This window comes from Peromyscus eremicus, chromosome 8b, assembly GCF_949786415.1.
Source record: "Peromyscus eremicus chromosome 8b, PerEre_H2_v1, whole genome shotgun sequence".
Taxonomy (NCBI): Eukaryota; Metazoa; Chordata; class Mammalia; order Rodentia; family Cricetidae; genus Peromyscus; species Peromyscus eremicus.
In genome coordinates, this window is record NC_081424.1 from 23,448,785 (window position 1) to 23,459,911 (window position 11,127).

At 40.3% G+C, this 11,127-nt stretch overlaps 1 protein-coding gene across 1 annotated transcript; it reads left to right on the plus strand.

Annotated features, from left to right (window-relative positions):
• The first annotated feature begins 1,198 nt into the window (after positions 1-1,198).
• Fabp7 (fatty acid binding protein 7) lies at positions 1,199-5,130 on the plus strand. The gene is made up of 4 exons (XM_059272999.1): positions 1,199-1,389; positions 1,810-1,982; positions 2,598-2,699; positions 4,905-5,130. The coding sequence occupies exons 1-4, from the start codon at positions 1,317-1,319 to the stop codon at positions 4,953-4,955; spliced, it is 399 nt and encodes a 132-aa protein (XP_059128982.1). The 5' UTR covers positions 1,199-1,316; the 3' UTR covers positions 4,956-5,130.
• Positions 5,131-11,127: the final 5,997 nt, after the last annotated feature.

Below are 11,127 nucleotides of genomic sequence, written 5' to 3' on the forward strand. Positions count from 1 at the left end.
AGAGCCAGTTCGGGTGTTTATGATAAACAAGGGTAATGTACTGTCACCTAGCTAGCATAGCAATAGGCTGTGTTCTGAGCCCTTGTCTTCTATATGTGTTGTAGAATGGAACACACCTACTGTGACTCCTGGCTCTCTCTCTGAGCTGCAGAAAATGACGTTTCTTTGGGGGCCTGCATCCACAAAGCAGGGAGAATCTCAAGGTGAAGGGGAAATTCACAGACCCCCCTCTAAGTCCTCCATGAGAACCCTCTAGGAATCCTGCTATTCTTGTGGTACACTGTGCTGGGACAAACTATAGGCAAAGCTCTCCACGTTCCCACCACCCCAGCCAGTTCCTGTCTCCGCACTTAGGCAAGCAACGTATTTTGGTAGATGTGGCCTCAGGAAACCAAAATGTCCTTTAAGATCTTACTAAATGATCTTCTGTCCAGCTTTCCCACGTGGATTGTATAGCCCACTCAAAGAGGTGAATGAAAACACACTCTTCTCTTTGTTTCTCTACTCATTAGCGAACCCTAACCATACTTTTTGAGGTTCCTTTTCCTTTCCGGTCTGGTTCTTACATTCTTAGAAAGAACTACAAGGTCTTTAAATTCACTGCGTTTGTGTTGAGAGGGAGCCAGACTATCACATTTCATTAATACTCTGAGTAGGTTTCAAACAGAGTGCATCCAGGGATTGCGTTTTCACCTATCCCCTGTATCTTTTCAGTTTGGCGTATTCAGATCTGCATTTTGCTCTCCGTGTAAAATATAAGAGAAAATTAAATACACCATTCAGACTCCTTTGTCTGAAAAATCTGGCATTTCAGTGAGTTTTTCTTTAAGGGGGGGTCTTCATTTGCAACCAGCATGCTGGTTAAGGAAATCAATTTGAATGTCTTATTGTCCTTCTCTTTTCTTGCCTCCCAGTTTGAGACTGCAGTTGCCAAGTTTTTTCCGCTGAACCTAAAAAACCCTCTCTCATTCTTCGGTTCTCTGCTCTCAGGCCCCGCTGACTTCCTATGGAGCGTTCTCAGGCATCAGGACTGTGGTGTGTGGACTGGGAGGATCTTGACCTACTCCGCTAACCCAGTGGCCTGAGCAAATCACAAGGGGGATTGGAGCCATCTGCCCAGCCCCTCCCCCCGCGACAGCCTACTGGAAAGAGGGACAAGTTAGCAATTCAAATAATTGGCTTTTTGCCTGCTTCGTTTCCAAATAAGAAGGCAGGGGCTGCTGCTGAGGTGCAAAGGGGTTTTGTGAATCACAGTGGTGGTTAAGACCCCAGTTCCTCCAGCTCCTACCTATTTCTGGCTGACCCCGAGGGCAAGGATGGTGGAAGCTTTTTGTGCCACCTGGAAGCTGACAGACAGTCAGAATTTTGATGAGTACATGAAGGCTCTGGGTAGGTAAAAATAAGACTTGCTGTTCTCTTTTTAACACTGTGTTTTGATCCTGGGTTTCTGTGAACAGGCTGAGCATATCGTCCTAATATGCTAGACTATACATAGCCCACTTAAAAGAATTTTTAATGTGGCGTTTTCTTACCTTCTTGCCCAGGACCAAATAACAGGACGATTTGATATTCTGTGGAAAATGTGAAGCTTCTGTAATGTGGGCGGTGGTGGGTTGTGTTCAATATTCCTTTATTTGTGCTCAGCTGTTCCATGGCTCATGGACTAATCATTAATCAGGTTTGAATGGAACCTACCTACACTTTAGAATTCTGCATTCTCAGAGCGGCGGCGGCGGCAAGCAGATTTCTGCTTTGTGAACTGTTTTTGGAAGTCGCTGTTGACTGCGCTGGCCATTTTTGCTCTTTCAGGTGTGGGCTTTGCCACTAGGCAAGTGGGAAATGTGACCAAACCCACGGTGATAATCAGTCAGGAAGGGGGCAAAGTGGTGATCAGGACCCAGTGCACATTCAAGAACACAGAGATCAGTTTCCAGCTGGGGGAAGAGTTTGAGGAAACCAGCATCGATGACAGGAACTGTAAGGTAAGAAGTCACCTTTCTGGGGTGGAGATGCGCAGGAGGGATGAAGACTCCCAATCCCTCCTCTGCTTCCTAGAGGTGGAAAGGGGGAAGATTTCAGAACTTATGTTCAGGGAGAAAGAACCAGAGTTAACATTCCAGCGTACACAAGCTGTACCCTAGACACAAAGTAATTTCCACAGCCAAACAACCAGCCTCTTTTTCTCTTGTCCAACATTCTTTTTAAAAACATTTTATAGCAACCTTTGCCCAGAGAGTATCGAACAGGGTTTATTTGAAAGAAAGACCATGCCATGCTTTCTCTCTCGGATCACCTCAGATTGACCAGCGAGTCAGTCTCACACTAAAGCTTTACTTAAACAGGAAGAGTAAATAGTTCTGTGTTTTTATTTTGGATATAGAACATTTTTGCAACTGGTTGTATACATTTCAGCCAAATTCTATTTGACCACATTTTTGGATAACAGTGAATCTCGAGGTAATAGAGGATGAAATACCGCTAGAATAACTATTGGTGATATACTCAATTACGGCACTCTCCAAAAGTCCTGTCATTCGACGTCTATTCGAAATCGACTTCTACCTGTTAATCATCTGCATTTTTGTTGTTGGTCTCAGTCTGTTGTTCGGTTGGATGGAGACAAACTTATTCATGTTCAGAAATGGGATGGCAAAGAAACAGATTGTGTAAGAGAAATCAAGGATGGCAAAATGATCGTGGTAAGTCCTAAGAGTTCTTCGTTTTCTGTCCATGCCCCCTTCTACCCTTCTTTCTTTCTTCCTCTCCTCTTGCCTCCCTTTCCTAAGTTTCTCTCCTTTGGCTCCCTCCCTTCTTTCTTTTATAACAGCATGTGTCTACTCAGATTCCTTAGTAATACGTAAAACAGGAGGAATTAAAGATCAGAACAGTTGTTGCCTCAGTGGCATATACGTACTCTTAAAATAATACATCCATTTACCCAGAACTGTGTGTCAAGAACTGTCATCATAGGATCGTTATGCATCTCCAATCTTCATCTGAAACTCAAATATTAAAATATTGTTCAGGAAAGATATGAAGATAGCTGATATTAAAACATAATAAATGAATCTCAGAGAAGTTACTTATTAGATATGGTCATAAGAGCATTTTAAACATTTGATATTCCAGTTTATAAAAGCTCAGTGCAAATAATTTAGAGTTTAACAAAAGATGAAACTTTAATTTCTACTAGAGCTGTTTGATGTTACTTCCTTGAAGTTTTTTTTTAATGAATCAGCTGAATTTTAAGCATATGTTCAATGAAAACTAGACATGTAAATGTTATAAAATAGAAAAAATAATTTTATAAATAATTTTTTTAGTAGAAGTTAAGCCTTCATCTAGACTGATAGAGACCATTTTTTAAATTTTGTTTTATTTTATTAACATTTTTTATTTATTTTACATACCAACCACAGTTTCCTCTCCTTCTTCTCCTCCTATTCCCATCCACCACCCTGACTCCCATCTACCATCCCCCATCTCCATTCAGAAAGGGGCAGGCCTCCCATGGGCTTGAGCAAAGCAAGGCACATCAAGTTGAGGCAGGACTGAGCTCCTCCCCCTGCACTAAGGCTGGGCAAGGTAATCCAGCATGGGGAACAGGTTCCCAAAAGCCAGCTAAACACCAGGGACAGGTCCTGATCCCACTGCTAGGAGCATTACAAAGAGACCAAGCTACACAACTGTCACACACACACACAGAGGGCCTAGGTCGGTCCCCTTCAGGCTTCCTAACTGTTGGTCCCAGGAGCTCAGGTCAGCTGTCTGTCTATAGAGACCATTTCAAAAATAGAAATGTGATTTAGATGACAGTGATATTGTTAAGCTGGCTCATTGCTCTTGGGGATGTCGAGGGTTCCTTTACAAACTCCTGCTAAGGTAAGATCAATGAGTGTCTTTTTTGTTGCTGTTACAGAACGGATTTCCCTCTTCTTTAAGAGCACAGCTAGAGCTACTCGGAACTGAAATATACTTACTTCTTCTCATATATGTAAGGTTGGGGGAGCAGAAAGCAGAGCTTTTTCTTGAATCATCAACTAAGGAAGAGTTGTTATTACTAACAATAATCCTGAAGCTATTTTTTTTTTTTTATGATGTCACCTCCATTTCTTTCCTGTCTATAGAAAGCTGGAGCAAGGTGGCCTTTGGGAATTATGACTGTGATCAGGCAAGACTGAATTCAGAAATGGAGATTAAAGCAAAGGCATGCTGTATTCTGAGACTCATGACAATCCTTGAAAATCATGAGCATACACCTTAATATTTAAAAGTGATTTTATAATAATTCTTCAAGTTCAGAGTTAGAGAGCCAACATTCAATGCCATTGCCACACACCACCTGGGGTAGGTTCACATGGGCTAAACATGACAGTCAAAGTAGAGAGAACACTGTAGGATGTGTTGTTGCTGATTTTAGAATAAATCATTTCAGATACCATGAGCTCAGATGTTTGTATTTTCTGAAGAAATCAATCAAGATTATGGATTGAAAACTGTTATGAAAATTTATCATAAATCGAATCCCCTTTCAAAACCGATAGTTGAGGCCACAGTGAGACACCACCATGTACCTTTCTTGCATCCAATTTGTTCTAGTTCCTTTAATAATGTAACACAAAAGGATTTTTTTTAAACGTAATTTCAATTGCAGAGTCAGTTTCTGCCCCCTTTTCATTTTCAGAAACCTGAACAACATGAGCTTGTGTGTTTCACTCATTGAACTTGTGGGTTTTTTGTTTGTTTGTTTGGTTGGTTGGTTAGGAAACAAAAAGTGTATGCAACATTTAACAGTTGTAAATGTCTTTGTTCTTCATGCTTAACATGGAAATCATATCCATGATAAAACTTCAGCCATGAATACTCCTGGGTAAAAAGATTCAATTCTCTTTTGACTATTTCAGACTCTGACCATTGGTGATACTGTTGCTGTGCGCTGTTATGAAAAGGCATAGAGATGGCAGTTCTTTGGAAGCTTTGCTGGAGTTTCAGAGATGACCAGCTACTACAGCACTGCTCACTCATTAGATGGTTGTCTTTAGTGTGGAGGCAGAAAATTATAATTTAAAGATATGCAACTCCAAGCAACTCATAGAATTTTGATATGCAAAGTGTCCCTGTTTTGTAATTTGCTACAATTTTATAATAACTTTTTATAAAGATGGGAATACTTCTTAAGATTTTCTTTGGATATAAACCCAATTGGAATAAAAAGTATAGACACATAAAAAGTTGACTGTTGTTTTTAATGTCATCAGTCTGTCTAGGAACTGTCTATTAGAGAGTTTTCAATAAAATAGCCTTTCTTATAGCATAAACTGACATTGGAAAAGTATTGTCTTGTATAAAATATTCATTTATAAAATAACTGGGTGACCCAGAAAATGTGGAGATGCCGTGTTTTTGTGGCTTTGATGACAAAACTTGAATCAATAAATCTGGTCAGGACCCTAAGGAAGTTGGTCACAGTGACTTGGACTATAAAAATGACCTTCTGCTGTTAAAAAACAGTCCAAATAAAGAAAATGAGAAGCTTCAAAATGTGATTAAAAAATAAATATAATCCAGTGCCATGCAATCACAATGTCATTTATCAAAGTTTTTGAGTAAAGGCAATTAGGAAAATGAAGTTGATTTCGTCCTCCATTCTTAGCATGAATCTCCAAATACCTCACTACACTGAACTTTACTAAATCAAGAATGTAAAAAGGAAGTAAATAGCCGGGCAGTGGTGGCACATGCCTTTAATCCCAGCACTTGGGGAGACAGAGACAGGCAGATTTCTGTGAGTTCAAGGCCAGCCTGGTCTCCAAAGCGAGTTCCAGGAAAGACACAAAGCTACACAGAGAAACCCTGTCTCAAAAAACCAAAAAAAAAAAAAAAAAAAAAAAAAAAAAAGGAAGTAAATACAGAGAATCCATGAAAGTGTTCAAATTCCTCTTTTTCCTGGGGTTGGGTAGAAGGGATGATGTCAAAGGACTTGACCAAACCAAAACAAGTATCTTTTGTAGCTGGTTTGCATTGGTGATGCAGGAACAAACAAATGTGACTACATTTTGTTACTTGTAAAATACTCTTTGGTCATTTTCTCAACCCATGACATAAAACAAGGCAGGGAATGCTGTACATATTCTACCAACAGAATAAAACAAGGATTACAGTTGCCTGGCTAAGTTCTCATGACTACTAAATAATACTGAGAATGGCAAGCTCCCCTGTCTCCCTTTACATCCTCTTGGAACTCAGCATCTTGGCTCAGTTTCTTTCTAAAACAAAACTGCAAGATTTTATTCTCCTGCTTGTTCCTTAGCCAACCTTTTGTCTATCAGCTTTAGTATATAAGTGTCTATGGGGTGTGGGTGTTTATGGGAGGGGGCTGGTAAAATATTTTTTTGGGGAAATATGTAATGCTCATTTTAATGCAATCTTGTGGTTTCATTACATTTTTATAAGTGAACTCAAGGTCAAAATATAAAATGTGAGGAAATGTTCTTTAATTTATATGGTTCACTACGATGATGCCATTACCTGATTGCTGTAAGACTGGCTCAATATTCTTTACCCAAAATACTTGGGACAAAAAGTGTTTTGGATTTTAGGATATACATGTACATAACAAGATATCTTAGAAATGTGATCTAAAAATAAAATTCATTTATGCTTCATATGCACCTTCTTCACATACTTGAAGGCAATTTTGTAAAATATTTCAACGCCCTTGAATTTTGACTAGAATCTGCAACGTAAGCTCAGGTACGGAATCTCCCCTTGGTGGTGTCATGTCAGTTTGGGACTTTGGAGCATTTTGAATTTCCAATTTCTATATTAAGAATTCTCAATGTGTAGTTTAAAACCCTGTCTCGAAAAACCAAAAAAAAAAAAAAACCTTTATAATTTGTGTGTGTGTGTGTGTGTGTGTGTGTGTGTGTTTGTGTACGCACACGTGTACGCGCACACACCACCTACATGGAGGTATATGTGGGTGCCTGCAGAGGCCAGAAGAGGGTGTCAGATTTCCTGGAGCTAGAGTAGTTGTGAGCCACTTGGGTGTTGGGAACCAAACTCTGGTTCTCTGGAAGAGAGTAAGTGCCCTTAAGCATTGAGCTATGTCTCTAGGTACTCATGTACTTTAATATAGAGCACGAAAATACAAAATTAAACATTTAAATGAAAAAATATTACTGTCAAAGTAAGATTATTTAAAGTCACTGGTCCTAAAGAGCCTAAAGCAGGACTTTGAGAAGGTGTTCATTCTACATCAGTATGGCCACTGTCTCTGCTGCAGACTCTTGATTTGGAAGCATGGACTCTGGCCTGCTGAGCTAAGGGTGGGATTTTTCTTCAGTTCATTGTAATACAGTTAAAACACAGCCTATTGGTATTAATTTCCAAAACACTAAAGAATAGAAAGGTGTTTGGGTGGCCTGAATAGGAAATAACATCACAATGGGTTAAAAAAAAAAAATCAAGAGCTGCAGTGGTAGACCATATGTATATTTATAGAACTAGTATTACTAGAAATTTCTATTTCTTAAATTTTTTTTTCTTTTCTTTTCTTTTTTTTTTTTTTTTTTTTGGTTTTTCGAGACAGGGTTTCTCTGTGTAGCTTTGCGCTTTTCCTGGAACTCACTTGGTAGCCCAAGCTGGCCTCGAACTCACAGAGATCCGCCTGGCTCTGCCTCTCGAGTGCTGGGATTAAAGGCATGCGCCACCACTGCCCGGCCTATTTCTTAAATTTTTAAAAGTAGTTGGAACTCGTTTTTCTTCAAATCAAATTTTATTTCCCTTAATAATGTGTAGATATACTAACTTTTCACCCCACCCCCACCCTTCGACATTGTTAAAGAAAAGGGGATATTTACCATAACCAAGGGCAATTTGACCAAGAGATTAAGGGAACACAACTTTGGAAATTTCAAGTTCTCAAATATATAAACTAAGCTAAAAGCTGTTTTGTAAAATCCAGTCATAGACCACTGTATTAGTTAGCATTAACTGTCAACTTGACATAGTTTAGGTTTACCTGAGAAGAGAGTCTCAATGGAGAGACTGCCCAGATCAGATTGGCCTGTAGACATAGATGTGGGGTCTTGATTGTTAATAGGTAGACAGAAGAGGGCCCAGCCCTCTGTGGGTGACCCCATTCCTTGGGCAACTGGTCTAGGCTCTAAAAGAAAGCTAGCTAAGTATGAATCTATCTGAGAGCTGGTATCATTCCTTCAGTTTCTGCTTCAAGCTCCATCTTGAGTTTCTGCCCTAACTTCCTTTAACGATGGGCTGTGATCTATAAAAGAAACCATTACCTTCTGTGGTGGTTTGAATAAGAATGACCCCCATAGATTCATAATGCTTAGCGAGTGGCACTATTTGAAAGAATTAGGAGGTGTGGCCTTGTTAGAACTAATGTGTCACTGGGGTAGGCTTTGAGGTTTCAAAAGCCCAAGCCAAGCCCAGTGGCTCTCTCTTCCTATTGCCTTCATATCCAGACATAGAACTCTCAGCTACTTCTTTAGCACTATGCCTACCTACATGCTGCCATGCTCCCCATCCTGATGAGAATGGACTAAACCTCTGAAACTGTAAGCCAGCCCTAATTAAATGCTTTCTGTTAGAAGAGTTGTTGTGGTCATGGTGTCTATCCACAGCAATAGAACAATGACTAAGACACCTTCTATGAACTCTTTTAGTTGAGTGTTTCATCTTGGCAACAGAGATAAAACTGTAACAACCACTGGCAGTCAGTCATCAGAATTTTTTTGCATTTATCTCCCATTTTCCCTGGTTCAGATGAACATGAATGCTTGGGGCCTGGAGACCTACAGATGTAGGCTTCCATTTCGGGTATATCCACATGTGGAACACTGAAGCCTCGAGCTTCCTACTGAGTAGAAAGGAAAACGAAAGTGCAGTAGACAGGAGGTTGTCATTATTTTTCTCTTCCTCCTCCTCCTCCTTCTCCTCCTCCTCCTCCTCCTCCTCCTCCTCCTCCTCCTCCTCCCCCCCTTCTTCTTCTTTTTGAGCTTTGGAGACCAGGTTTCTCTGTGTAACAGCTCTGGCTCTGATTGTTCTGGAACTCACTCTGTAGACCCCACAAAGCCTCCAACTCACAGACATCTGCCTGCCTCTGCTTCCCAAGTCCTGAGATTAAAGGCACCATCACCGAGCTTGCATTTGGCTTCTTAAGTGAAAAGTTATTTCATAACCAATTACTTCCTGTAATATGTCTTAGAAATTGAAAACAAAACAAAACAAAGCTCATGTGACAGGGCAAGACAATGCAGAGATTCTTCCATCTTGTATTCTTGCTGAGGCCATTTCAGGTTAACTAGAATTTGATCTCCTTAATGGAGAACCCAGTGGAAACTTACCCAACTTTATTTTAGGACCTGAGGCCAAGATGCCCCAGCTAACTTAGGTTCTCTTAAACCTACCCCTGCAGCTGCAAAGTGAGATACCAGGATATGGTTTTTGCCTTTAAGAGATTCTTGCTCAGTTCGCTCTGGGATACACTTAAGTCTTGAATACCTGAGTATAGTCCCAGCCAGCTGGGATAAAAACTTCCAGTTGGCTATCAACTGTCTGGTAGGCTCCCCACAGGAATTAGCAAACATTAGTATTACAATTTGCTATTTTCTAATAAAACATTCACACTCACGTTATCTTACCAGTGATAACTTGTAATCTCCATCTTAGGCTCACAATTTTTTTCCTGGTTGACTTCCCCCTATACTCTTTAGATCACAGACTGAGAAACTGCAGAGGCCACTTTGTCTGTGCCTGAAAATCGTTGTGTGCTTGTCCTGCTGGAATCACCTGGAAGCTACAGCAAGCCTGGGAGGAGTCTGGCAGGACCTGAAAAGGGAGTTAGTGTTTATTAAAAAACCCTTTTCGTGAGATACAATCACTAAATTATATAAATGTAAAATAACGTTTTCTCTGATGGAAAATTTATTTGTAAAACACTTTGGTAAAATTACCTGGCAAAAAATATAAAAATAATGTATTCTGAACCAAATAAATAGGTGTGCTCCTAGGCCGGGAAACAGATTCAATTTTCTCTAAGTGATTGTTGCGGCATGGAATAGGTTATAGAAAATTATATAGTTACAGAATGAAGAAAGTAATAAATCAATACATTTACCAATCATGTTTGTGGTAGAAAGAATGCAAACCCAAGTAGGTAAATCTATAGCATTTAGATGTAGTATTTTTAATTTTAGGATTGGAGGAATCTAAAGAGCAATTAAGCTTAGTGATGTATTCTAAGATACCCTGTTAGTCATGAGAATGCTGTGCTAGATACACAAGTTAAGGCAGTTGATTATTAAAGGGACCAAGATAACCTAGGAAAATTTTGGCTCTCTACCTAAAACATCCATCTTCTCCCAGTAAACTCAGCTAAAGTAGAGTGTTTTGCAGGATCTTTTAACACAGCACAGCTTCAAGGTGCTCCGGCTTCCCTCTTTTATGAAGTTAGTGTTTCTCAAAGGTGTGGTCTTCTCCTTATAAACCCCACGCCTTATAAACTAAAGTTATTGGCTTTATTTTAAAGAGACTGCATTTTTATAAATGCCCAAAGAAAGAACACAGAATACATGTCAAACACAGTTTGGGGAGTCTGGCTTCCTTGCCAAAATAGTTTCCCAAACTTCCGTTGGCGTATAAAGTCAACAGTCTCTATTTGCATTGACCAGGTGTATTGCATGAGGACGTGCTGTAACTCAGTTGGAGTGGGGGGTTCAGGTGAACCCGGGACGTGTTTGCAAACTCCACCGACGCATCACCTTGGAGGCTTGGGAAGCCAATACGCTGCTGGGTTCCATTCCTGAAGTGTGATTCATCAGAGCCGGCCTGAGGCTTGGGAATTTGCCTTTCTGTCCTGAGTCTCTCGGGTGGTGCAGAAACTGAGGAAATTCAGACCCATCTGCTACTCAAATGTCTTAAACACACTTCAGAGTTTCACCGCCCCTCCCAGCACCTCTCCTAAGTAGCCCTGTCAGGCAGGCGCTCCTGGGGTTCAGGGAAGATAATGTGCATGGGGTTGGCACAAGAGTATTCCTTCCCACTGACCTAAGAAATAAGGAAGCATATTAAAGTAAAATTATAGTCCAGACGGTCAGGAGAACT